At 35.2% G+C, this 12,242-nt stretch overlaps 1 protein-coding gene across 1 annotated transcript; it reads right to left on the bottom strand.

Moving 5' to 3' along the window:
• Window positions 1–4,145: 4,145 nt before the first annotated feature.
• On the bottom strand, window positions 4,146–5,436 carry LOC130813179 (uncharacterized). The gene is made up of 2 exons (XM_057678938.1): window positions 4,568–5,436; window positions 4,146–4,475 (listed from the first exon to the last, which is right to left on the bottom strand). The coding sequence occupies exons 1-2, from the start codon at window positions 4,926–4,928 to the stop codon at window positions 4,243–4,245; spliced, it is 594 nt and encodes a 197-aa protein (XP_057534921.1). The 5' UTR covers window positions 4,929–5,436; the 3' UTR covers window positions 4,146–4,242.
• Between the last annotated feature and the right edge of the window lie 6,806 nt (window positions 5,437–12,242).

Raw genomic sequence — 12,242 nt, 5'->3', positions numbered from 1 at the left:
CGTCCGTAGGAGTGGACTCACTCCTAGCATCTGTACCCCCTCCAACATGGTGACCGAAAACTCTCCACTCATCAGTAGTGGTAGAGGTAAGCAATATAGTACCGGGGTCACGCGAAGGTAGGCTATCATATGTGGCTCCCCCAAGAAAAGGTGGAGCCATCTTTCTCTTTTTTGATCTTTTTCTTATTTTAGCCCTCTTCTTTTTGCCGGCTTGCTTGATGGTGCTCTCAAAACCAACACAATCTTCCTTTATAACAACAATTTCTCCCCTAATATCAGTAGAAACATTCTTCATCTTGCTGTCACCATCAAATCCCTCAACAAACATAAGGGTAACAACAATAGGACTTCCCTCAACCTTTTCATCAGCCATATCCTCAACTACCTCGAAGGAACAAATCTACTCGACCAAGGGCTCTTTGGAGGACTTAGAAAAGGCATACACAACCTTCACTTGGGCTACCCTCACGGTGATAGTTTCTGATTCGCCGTCGATCAAACACCTAGGGTTTTTAGAGCGTCTCTCCCCAAGATGAAGGGAGTATAAGGATCCTCCGCCATATCTAGCACCATAAAGTCACAAGGAACCACGATGTTCCCAAATTGGATTGGAAGGTCCTTAAACTCCCCCACTTGGCATTTTTATGCTACGATCAGCAAGCTGGATGGTCTTTCTTGATGGCTTGGGTTCAAAGGCTATTTTCTTGGCAATAGACATCGACATGAGGCTAATGGAAGCCCTAAGGTCAGCAAGTGCTCCCTTAGAGTCAAGTTTTCCAAGGGTGATGGAGAGCACAAAGGGTCCTCTAGTCGTTTCTTTCTTGGCCCAGGTGCCTTGAATGATGCATTTAGTTGATCTGGAAAACTAATCACTTTGCCCCCAAGCTTTCTCTTATTCCGTAAGATTGTTTTCAAATACTTAGCATATTGAGGCATTTGTTCTGTGGCCTCCAAGAATGGTATCTTCATCTCAAGTTTCCGCATATGCTCTAATAACTTAAGAAACTTCTCTTATAGTTGCTTCTCCGCCTCTTTGTATGTAAAACGTAGTGGTGGAGCATGTTGAAGCTCTAATTTCCTTCGTTCCTGAATTCTCTTCTATCTCTCTCTTCATCCAGCTTTTTCTTTTCTTTTCCTTCTTCTTTAACTCTATGCTTTTTCTCTACAACTTCATCATACTTCTTCTCAGTCTCCATAAACAACTTTCTCTTCTTCTCTCCTCTCAAGATCATCTCTATGCTCATTTTCCGCTTGAGGATCATGACCCCTTGAAGAACCCTTGAAGAACCTTCCCCCGAGTCATCCCAAGGAGCCACAATAGTAGTGAACTATGTATTCCCTAACCTTAGAAAGATTTCCATGCAAGTATGATGGTTAGGGTTGGAGTTAGGTGTGTGTGGTGATGGTGGTTGGGCGGATGATATAGGTTGAGGGCGAGATGGGAATAGCAATAGTAGAGGTGGATTGGCCATCTGAGCAAGTTGGGACTCTAATAACTTCTGTTATTCTTGAAGTTGTTGCATTTGGGTTATCAACGTTTGATTGATTTGGATAAGGATTTGGTTTTGTTGAGAAAGAGAGATCACGTAAGAGGAAAGGTAGTCATTGTTCGGAGTGGGGTTTGGTGGTGGTTTTGTAGATAGGTAGGGTAGGTTGGGGTTAAGCCTGGCACTTAAAGATATGGCATATTACCATTTGACCTAGGAGAACTGCCACATGTTTGCTTGTTATAAGACACATAATTACTCTTGTTGTGGCTATGGTTGAAGTTTTCTTGGGTAGGTTTAGGATAGAAAGGAGGTCTTGATGGTTAGTTGTTGTAATAACCTTGATGCACATACCCTTGGTTTTGCCCACCATAACTCTCGGCTACTACACAATCGTTATAGTTCAAAATTGGAGCCCCTTTTTTATTGTATCCCCCCCCCCCCCCCCCCCCACACACACACCACCACAATTTAAAGTCGCCACATGTTAAGAATTCGAGCCCCCACAGTATAATGTATCATGATTGGTGCCCCCTCAGATACTACATGAAAAGGGCTTCTCATTCGCCAATGATACATTGGAACTACCTTGGGCCATTTTGAACTTGAACAATTTCTTATCCATGATTGCCTAAATTTTTTCACTAATAGAGTCCAAGTTACTCGTATCAATCATGCCCCTAGATAGTCCACTACCCCTTGCTCCTCCCTAAGAGCTACTTTTAGCCACCTTTTCAATCTTGGTCTTTACTTGATTGTACGGTATCTTGGAGAGTTGATCACCAACCACTGAGTTTAGAAGAGCTTTGGTAGAGTCATTGAAATCATCATCGAAGAAGGTGTTCAGATGGTTCTCCCCGTACTCATGGTGAGGGCATGTTTTGGTCATTCTATTGAACCTACTCCATGTAGCAGTAAGGTTCTCATCATCATTTTGTGTGAATGACGCAATTTTCTTTCGCCAATCTTGTGTTCGAACAGTGGCATAAAACCTTTCAAGGAAAGATGCTTTCAATTGACCCATGTAGTGATGGATTCGGTTCTATGCATTTGTACCAGTCCTTGGCATCATTGGCTAGAATTAGGTGAAAAAGGTGTATTCGAACATAGTCCGAGCTATTGGGGCACGGAAGGATGAGACAACAAATGTTAGAGAATGCCTCCAAGTGTTGTAGATAGGCATGGCCACGGTCCGGGTTGGTCCGGTTCCGTTCCGGTTCCATCCGGTTCCGGTTCCACCCGGTTCCGGTTTCATTTGGAACCTGTCGCGAACGGTTCCGGTTCCGGTTCCGGTTCCGGGCGGTTCCAAACGGTTCCTTGGCGGTTCATGAGGCGGTTCCGGCGGTTCCAACTCACGGGACGGGCGGGTCGGACCATCGGTTCCATTTTTATTTTTTCTTTAAATATTTATATAATAAAAAAATACTATAATATCGCGGACGTACCTTTGATGATTACTTGATTATTAGCGAAATTCATTGCATGTCAAGTTGTCATCGTTATTGAAATATTTACTAAAAAGAATGAAAAAAATAAATTAATAAGAAACGAATCAATGATAATGTCGATAAAGATGATTAATAAAAAAAGAGGGAGAAAATGGACTTGAACCTAGTACCCAAATGAATACTAAGCTGCCTACGTATCCCGAAGGAATCAAAGCCCACGTAGTTCTTTGTCATACCTTTTATTTATAGTTGTTGAATGTTGATTTATCGTTGTCGTTTGTCGGATTGATCCTATTCGTCTTCGTCATCATCATGTGGTTGATTAGATGCTTCCGCTAACTCTCCTCCTGACGATGATGCAGATGTATCCATCATCATCCATGGATCATCATCGTCGTCTTGATCATCATCATTCCTTAGTCCTTGTGTTCGAATCTCCGCTTGATCCCAATCTTTCTTGCAAACACATATTTGAATACTATGTGGAGCAAGACGAGATCGTTTTTCGTCCAAAACTCTTCTACCTGCACTAAAAGCAGACTCCGACGCAATTGTTGACGCGGGAATTGCAAGGATATCCTTTGCAATTCTCGATAAAATGGGAAATTTAACAGATTTTTCTTTCCACCACTCCAAAATATCATAGATACTTTGGTCTATTTCAAAGTGGTGTTTAAGATAACTATCTAGTTCTAAATATGAAGTCGAGGAAGAAGAAGATGATCCTAGAAAACTATCATCTTGAGTCATTATGTTAGATATTACCGAATTATAGTAAGAGGGACGTGCCGAAACGCTAGCACGCCTAGACATATCGCGTTTCGGGTTATATACACTAGCGTAAAAATCATAGAGTTCTGCTAAATATTTTTTACATGTTCCTACATAATTATGTACATCAGTAGACGGGCGATCTAACGATTGATAATAAAATCCTATTACTTTAGTAAGGACCTCAGTTTTAAAACGTGGGTCCAAAATGGTTGCGATTCCATAAATATAAGGAAAATCGGTAAAATATGCTTGCCATTTTTCCATCATATCTGCAAGAATCGGCCTAAATTTTGGGTTAGTATCTTCATGTGTATATTTAAGGAGATGATAAAAGATAGTAATACATTCACTTATTACTAAGTGAACGTTCGGTTCATAAACATAAGAAAAAATCTTAGTCGCGTGGTCAATTTTGGGTTAGTATCTTCCATGCTTCTTTGCCAAATGTTTGTTAAAAGATCCCGTACCACCACCTAACACGTATTCACAAAACACAATAAATAAATGTTTATAAAATATGAATATATAATGTATCAATGTATTATGTATGTCAGTATGTATAAAAAACTTAAAAAGTATTTACCTCTGGCGAAACTGTATGAAACTAAGGGCTTTACTCCTTGACTTTCACAAATTTGACAAGTGCATAAGAAAATATCTGGATTCTCGGTTGGTTCTTTTGTGAAATACGACCACACATGTGAAACAGCTCTACCACTAGGAGGTGGCATTGCCGGAAAAGGTTGTCTTACTGGTTCATCTTCATCTAAATAAATAATTTAAAATTATAAAACTATAATTAAATAAATAAATAATTTAAAGTTTAATTAATTTGAAGAATAAAATTATAAAACTAACCGATAGTTTGGAAATTGACTCGTTTACCACGAGCTTGTCTTTGTTGTTGTTGTTCTCCTTGTTCTTCATGTGATCTTGTTGATGACTGTCGAGATATATTTATCCCAATTGGGGTCATTGGTTCCTCTTCTTGTTCTTCTTCTTCATCAATTTGTATTTCTCTTTCCATTTCTTCTGCATAATTATGTAACTCCGGGTCGTACCCTTCCGGATAATTATGTTCATAATTATAATTACTAATGGAAGGTGTTGTTGATACCGACGGAGTAGAAGTGGCCTTTCTTTTGGACGAACTGGAACCTCCCAATGATTTTGCCACTTTAGTAACTTTTTTTGTGGCTTTTTTCAAAAATGAAGACATGATTGAAAAAATTGAAGTAATAATAGAAATATAGAATTAAGAAATAAATAAATAATTAATTATGTAACTAACTAAATTAAGAAATAATTAAAAGACTAATTATGTAATTAAGAGAATAATTGCGTAATTAAAGAATTAAGTAGAGAGAGTAAGTAGAGAGAGTAGGAGAAGAGATGAGTTGTGAATGAAAATGATTGAAAGTGATGAGTATATATAGAGGAGAATGCAACGGCTAGTTAACGGTAACAAACGGTCATATTTTGGCGAACCGGTTCCATGGAACCGGTGGGCCGGTTCAACCGGACCGGTCCCGGTTCCGGTTCCGGTTCCGGTTCCACGGAACAGTTGAGCCGGTTCAACCGGACCGGTTCCGGTTCCGGTTCCAGAACCGGTTCCATGGAACCGTTGGACCGGTTCCGGTTCCAAACCGCGGGTTTTTTACCCGGTTCACGATGGTTTTTTCCGGCGGTTTTAAGGTTCCGGCAACTTTTTTTCCGGCGGTTTCACGGTTTCGCGGTTCGGGGCGGTTCGGAACCTGTCGCAAACGGTTCCGGTTCCGGATCCGGTTCCAAGCGGTTCGGGACCGGTTCGGTTCCGGGTAACCCGCCCCGTGGCCATGCCTAGTTGTAGAGGACATTCAATCTTTAAACTGTAGAAGGGGGTCTCCTTCAGTATCCGAGTGAACTGTGGGTGTATTTGGTATGGAGCTGCAAATGTGTGTAACGCAACACCCCCTTGGAATTCATGGGAACCAAGAGTCCATAATTCGCTAAAAAGTTGTTGATCTTCGGCCTTTGGTTGTGTAGGAGGGTCGGGTGTAGTTGGTTGTTACTGAATCGGGGTTGGAGCTTGTTTTCTCTACCTTTGGATCTCAAGATTGTAAGGAATGAGCTTTAGCTGTAATCTACGAGTGCTATAATGCATGCAAACAACGCAACAAACCAAGTGTAAGCACTGACAAGCAAGAGTATAAAGCAATAAACAAAAATAAAACAAAATAAAACTACATCGAGAACAAAATCTAAACATAACGTGTTGTCCCAGGAAATGATGCCATTTTGATAACGGTTTTCGTATTCGTTTATCTTAGACCCGAATCACAAAATATTTATAATACTTTAAGCACTACACAAGTATAGTAGGAGTAGGGGATCGAACCACAACGACAAAGGATGCAAGACTTTAGACTTGATGTAGGAATGTTATATGGGATGTTGGTTGTTTAAACTAAACTAATGGCTAGCATGTATAGCAAGATTAAAAGCAATATAAATCAATAGAAGACAAACGAGGATAGATTAGGTCCACCCTAGGAAGGTCAATATAACCAAAAGATAAGCTTATTCAAGGGAAATAAAACAACAATCAATCAAGACACTCAAGATAACGAGAAGAAGTTGGTAACCCCACAAGTCACACAAATGACCTATAATAGCTTATGTCTCCTAAGGAGTGGCAGGACAAGATTCATATCTAATATCAATCAAACAATCATCATAAACCTCAAACCCTAATCATACACAATAAAGAACAAGACCAATCTTAGGGTTTCACTAATCAAACCCGTAAAGAAAACTACTCACTCATACTAAAACTAACGTAGGGCATGAAAGAAAGAAAGCATTAAAGAGCAGATGTTCTAAGGTGTGGGAAGAATGTCTTTCACAATAGGCATAAGGGTTTATCTTGAAATGGGATGTATTTATTGCCTAAGAACAAAAGGGGAAGAAAGCCCTAAAATATCCCTTCAAAATCATCTTGTGAAGAAATTACAATAGGCATAAGGATTTAAACTGAAATGAAGTATCATGCATAATGTGCATAAAATCAATCCAAAACCGTTAGACTTGACAGTACAACGGAGTCGTAAAGGTGCTCTAAAACAAGGACATCACATACCAATGGCTTTGCCCACCATAATTGACAACGGGCTTTTAGTATAGTTTCCTAAAGGCCAATCAATCAAACAATCTATTATCTATTATAAGAGAACAAGTTTTTTTACTATTGATATTTTGTTCTAATGAATAGTGTTTTATTCTTTTACTAATGTGTTGACACTTGTCTCAAGTGATGGCTGAGATTGTTCCACACATTCCCTATTCCTTTGATCTTTACCCTTTCATTACTCATCCTTCTACATCTCACATTCGCTCATCCCATGCCTTTCCTCTACCGTCCTCCATCCCGCTTCTCAGGTTTGTTCATCACTGATCACTTCTAGATCCCTAATCAATCGTCGCCATCGGAGAAGATGAAGAACTATTACTCTTGTACACACTATAATTCAAATAGCAAGAAATGAAAATTTGTTCATGAAGAAATTGAACAAGAACAAGCCCTAAAAAGCTGCATTGTTAGACAAAACTCTAAGTCTTCAAGCTTAATTCAATCGTATTCTTCGTACATGTTATTTTCTTAATTACTTTACTTCAGTTGATTGATTTTTTTTTTTTACAGATTTTTCATTCGTTTCTTGTTATACTTTACATCAGATTTTTTGATCAAATTGTTTTAGTTTATTTGGTGTTGATTTTATCATTTTTCGTGTTGATGATCTTATATTGTTTTGAGATCATGTTGATTTTTGTTTTGAATTTGGAATCCTAATAATCAACCTGGTTTGGCTAAAAATTTGGTGGTTGTTTTATTTTTTTTGTTTTTCGTTGTGGGTAATTTATTCTAGTGAGAAAACAAATAATCTTGATTGATTTTTAAATGGGGTTTTAAATTGTATTGTTTTGTAGTTGTTTTGGAATGGATTGCGGAGAATTGGGATGATCTGATTATTAATAGCGATGAATTGGGTATTAATGGGACTGCTACTTACCAACTATTTGAAGGATTGTTGGACATGAAAATGGAAAGTTTATATTTTTATTCCTCCATTTGTGTTTTTTTGAGCTAATTTTTAGGTACATTGTAAATATGATTTTTCATGCTTTTGATGATTATGATTTTTCCTGCTTAATTTGTTAGTCAGTATGTTTACTTGAGGATTAGCAGATTTCGTTCATTTTTCTCAATTTCGTTTACATTGTTGCAGTTTGTGCGCATGTTATATTTGAGCCCCTATCTGTATAAATGATATTAATAGCTTAACAAGCTTCTACATTGTCAATTTATTTACTCATATAATTGGGATTGACGTTCTTTTGTAGTTTTATCTCACAATGGCATAAGTTTTGTTAATACATTTACAATAGAAAGCTTTTGTAAATAAGTTTTGTTGTCTTAGTGTAATAGAAGAATACCTCTCAAGTTCATTTTTAGTGTTTCTTGAAACACTTTGATTAGGTTTCATTTGCTTTATTCATTAGAGTTGCCAATAAACAATTCAGTTATACATTCTTTTTTTCATGTATGGTTGATTTTTTTTATTGTGTATTACTTATATAAGCCAATGCTTTTGCGCAGCAGCTGCAATGCATAAAGGAACCTATCTTGACCGACAAGGAATTAAAATAATAAAGGAAAAGATTTGGTACAAGTTATGGTTTCATGTATATATTAGGATTGTAATTATAAAGGAAATCAATACAAATCAGTATTTATTAAACCCCAAAATCTCATCTTCTTTTATTCTTCATCTATCTATTATAAATGAAAAGTAAGAATAAGACTAATAGTATTTATTTTTTCATCTAATGAATAGTGTCTTAGCTGAAATACATCAGATTGCTCCACGTTTGTAATTTCAACTGTTCATTCGTCTTCAATTAAGCAACAATTTTTTCTTGGTAGTTTCTTTCTCATTTTCTGTTTTGATAGAATTTTCTTATTAACAAATAATGTTGTTTGATTTTGCTTATTTATCCTACACTTCTCTAAAAAATTGGAGAAAGGTTGTGGTTGTTCATTCTAGGGTTTATGATTTTTATTTGGTTTCTCAACCTTTTTTATTCTTCTTTGCAGCCATGTTTTGTCATTAAAATCAAGAAACAAATTGGTATTGCTAATTTTTCATTTCAATCTCTTAAAATTTTTAAATTTGGATTTGGATCAAATTCCAACATTGCTTTTAAAGTAGTTAAAGTTGAGAATTTGTGTAGCAGGAGCGGCACTCTCGGTACATAATTAACATTAATAATTATACTTAAGATAAATAATGCGGAAGTGTAAAACGCCGAACTACTAAAAACCATTTAAACTAAAATTGTTCAAAACATAAGTAAAAAAAATATCTTACAACTGAGAAAATATAAAATAAGGTTTACTTAAATACGATAAAAAAACAATAAGTACAATATAGTCATCAAGTAAAATCATTGAAGCTAAGTCCTCGATAGAATAATTAAAGTTGCGGCCTGGATCGAAACCTGAGCTAAATTTTCCTGCAAAATACTGTCATCCATAATATGGACGACAGTCGATTAAATCGATCAGCGATAAAGCCGAGTACAATTTTCTCAACAAGCTTATGATGCGATACTTAAATCATGCTTACAGAATAATCATCAAGCACAATATAGAAGGTTATTACTCATTATTGACCTTTACTAAGCCATTAAGTTACATTCTCAATACTTGCAGAAGTTCATTACTGCTACTAAATACTTGGTAACCTTAATGCTTATTTAATCAAGTTCAATTAAGCCTCATAGCTTTACCATCATAGCACATCACAAGATCACAACAATAATGACAACTGATATATGTAAGGGTCTGGTTAGGTGAGGACCGTAGTCCTAAACCCTAACTGTGGTGGGAGTCGTCACTCCTCTCAATACTGTTATGCTCGAGACTTCACAGGATGGGTTTTTCTCGGACCCTCTGTCTGACACCGCATTTTACGTGCCGGCTAATACGGACGCCGGGATTTTACATGCCGGTCCATGGTTCGACGTTACCTTACTATCAGAGTCATACAATCAATATCATGCAATATCAAACAAGACTCTAAACCGAAATAGTTTACATTCTTATAAGTCAAACTTCCACTAGTCAAATTTTTGACAATTCTACCATTTTAATAGAAACAAATTACTAGTATCTAATAAATTAATATTAATTAAATAACAAATTTTCGTAGCTATACTAAGATTCCTGAGGCTAAACTAAGTCATTATTGTGTCATAAATAATCATAACAGTCAAGGGTAATATTTCTAAGTACTTAATAACATATTTTATCAAATAACCAGTAAAATAGTAAAACGGATCTATCATCACTATAAAAATAACATAATCCGACAAGTTATTAAGGGTCCAAAATCTATATGAAATGAGTTTTCAAGAAAAACAATGCTAAGCATTTTAACAAATTTGTTTGACTATTTTACCAATAAACCGATTAAAATTTATCAAAACACTAAGATGATATGGAATCATTTTAAACACATAAGTTTATTTAACTAGTAAAATTCATATATATTTATATTATCATATTAATCAAAAATTTCCATATATATGACTTTTTTTTTCAAGTGTCCCAAAAGTATTATTGTTTTGACGAAAATATCACTAAACTGGATATGACTTTAATATTACCATATAAAGTTTAAATGACTAAAATAAAATCATGTTGATTATGCTTTTATATTATCGAGTAACCATAAATAAATATCACATAACGAGAGAGTTAAGAAAATGTGTACCATTTTCCTCCGAAGGTGGTGCTAAACCAAGTAAGAGAATAATAATAGGAAAATAAGAACTTAAGGAAATAAGCTCCAAAAGAGAAAGTCTTCAAGGTTCCAAGCTTCAAAGAAGTAAATCTTCAATTACCCAAAAGAAAATGATATCCAAGTTCCAAAAGATAATACTTGACTTTTCAAAAGTTGATGATTATTGGCTTAAGAAGTGATAAGATCAAGCACCATCTTCATTTGATTCTTCAACAAATAAAAAGGGTATAAAGTTAGTAAGATGTTAATGAAGTGAAGATATAAGAAAGAATAGTAGAAAGATTTGATGATGGGGGTGCAAGTGATCTCATGGCTAAGGAGGGGTATTTATAATGGGTTTTGAGAAACTTTTTAGTTCATAAGATTGTATGAAAAAGAAGGTTAACTTGTGTAAGTGATTTAGAGTGTGTAAGTGAATGTGTAAGAGTTGGAGTGTGTAAGTGGATGTGTAAGAGTTTGGAGTGTAGAAGAAGGTTAACTTGTGTAAGGAAATGGTGATAGCTTGTGTAAGTGATGAACATTATGGATTGATGTAGAAAGGATTTTGATTCATCAAATTTTTGTTCTAGTTTATGCTAGTGAAATGTTTTAGATTAATGGGAAAGTATGATTAAGGTTTGATTATGAAAATATGAAAGTTTACTTAGAAAATTTTAGTTAAAACTATACTTAAAGTTAATAAGAAAAATATAGTTAATTTTTAGGTATAAAATAATTAAATCAAAGTTGTAAAGTTAAAATGATAAGTAGTAAAGTTAGTTTAAGGAAACGAAATTGAAACGTAACGTTTTAATAAAACCGTAAATATATTATTAAACTTTTACTTTTCGTACTATCAAATAATAAAATAATATTTTAGTGCTTATAAAGAAATTTAAGAATATATATACATTTTTAAGTTTAATATTTGGAAGAAATTACAAAAATCGGAATAAGATTTAGGAATTAAAGGTGATTTGAATTAGATAACCAAAGGATTAGGAATTCGAAAAGAAATTTCGGAATAATTAATCGGAAGATTAAGATTAAGAAATTTGAGCCTGTTACAATTTGAGAATGACTATCCAAACCTTGTCATTCTCAAATACTACATTTATGATTTTGTAATTGAAATCCATAATTTGAAATAAAATACTTATTCCAAAACACTACATAATGAAATTTGACATGAACCCAAGAGTGATGGAAGTTTTAATTAATTTAGTATAGGACGTTTAAATAATAATTTGGCATGATCCCATTTCTTTCATCAAGATACATAAAATTTTTAAATTCAAATTGTGTGTTTTTTGTTGCTTACATGATTTTGGCATCAAGCATAACATTTTGAGAAGCCTTGCCTCATAGGATGCAAAATTACTATTGTTTCTTTAGCCTAGCCAACACTAAAAACACTTGTTATGCTTTGTGTATTCTATACTCTGATGTTCTTTATTATTATGTGATCTTTAATGTTGGCTTCCTCATCGTCGCTCCACGATACATTACTCCTTCTTCGTTCTATGAATTTTTCTAACTACCTTGAATTCTGATAAATCGAACAATTCTCTTACACCCATCAACTACAAACTTCTACAAATAAATATTTTTCCCTAATTTAAAGTATTTTCCTAATTTGGTAATTGAACTTTCACAATCATTTGTTTAGTTGTACACTTGAGCTTGTGCATATTTCAATTGCAGTGGAA

The sequence above is a fragment of the Amaranthus tricolor genome, chromosome 5, assembly GCF_026212465.1.
Source record: "Amaranthus tricolor cultivar Red isolate AtriRed21 chromosome 5, ASM2621246v1, whole genome shotgun sequence".
In the NCBI taxonomy this organism is placed as follows: domain Eukaryota; kingdom Viridiplantae; phylum Streptophyta; class Magnoliopsida; order Caryophyllales; family Amaranthaceae; genus Amaranthus; species Amaranthus tricolor.
This window is presented reverse-complemented; position numbering and strand designations above follow the sequence as displayed.

Excerpts from the sequence above, each read along its gene's own strand:
- LOC130813179 (XM_057678938.1), bottom strand. The coding sequence starts at position 4,928 with ATGTCTTCATTTTTGAAAAAAGCCACAAAAAAAGTTACTAAAGTGGCA. Across the intron at positions 4,476-4,567 it reads AGTCAATTTCCAAACTATCG|ATGAAGATGAACCAGTAAGA; the intron begins GTTAGTTTTATA and ends TTATTTATTTAG.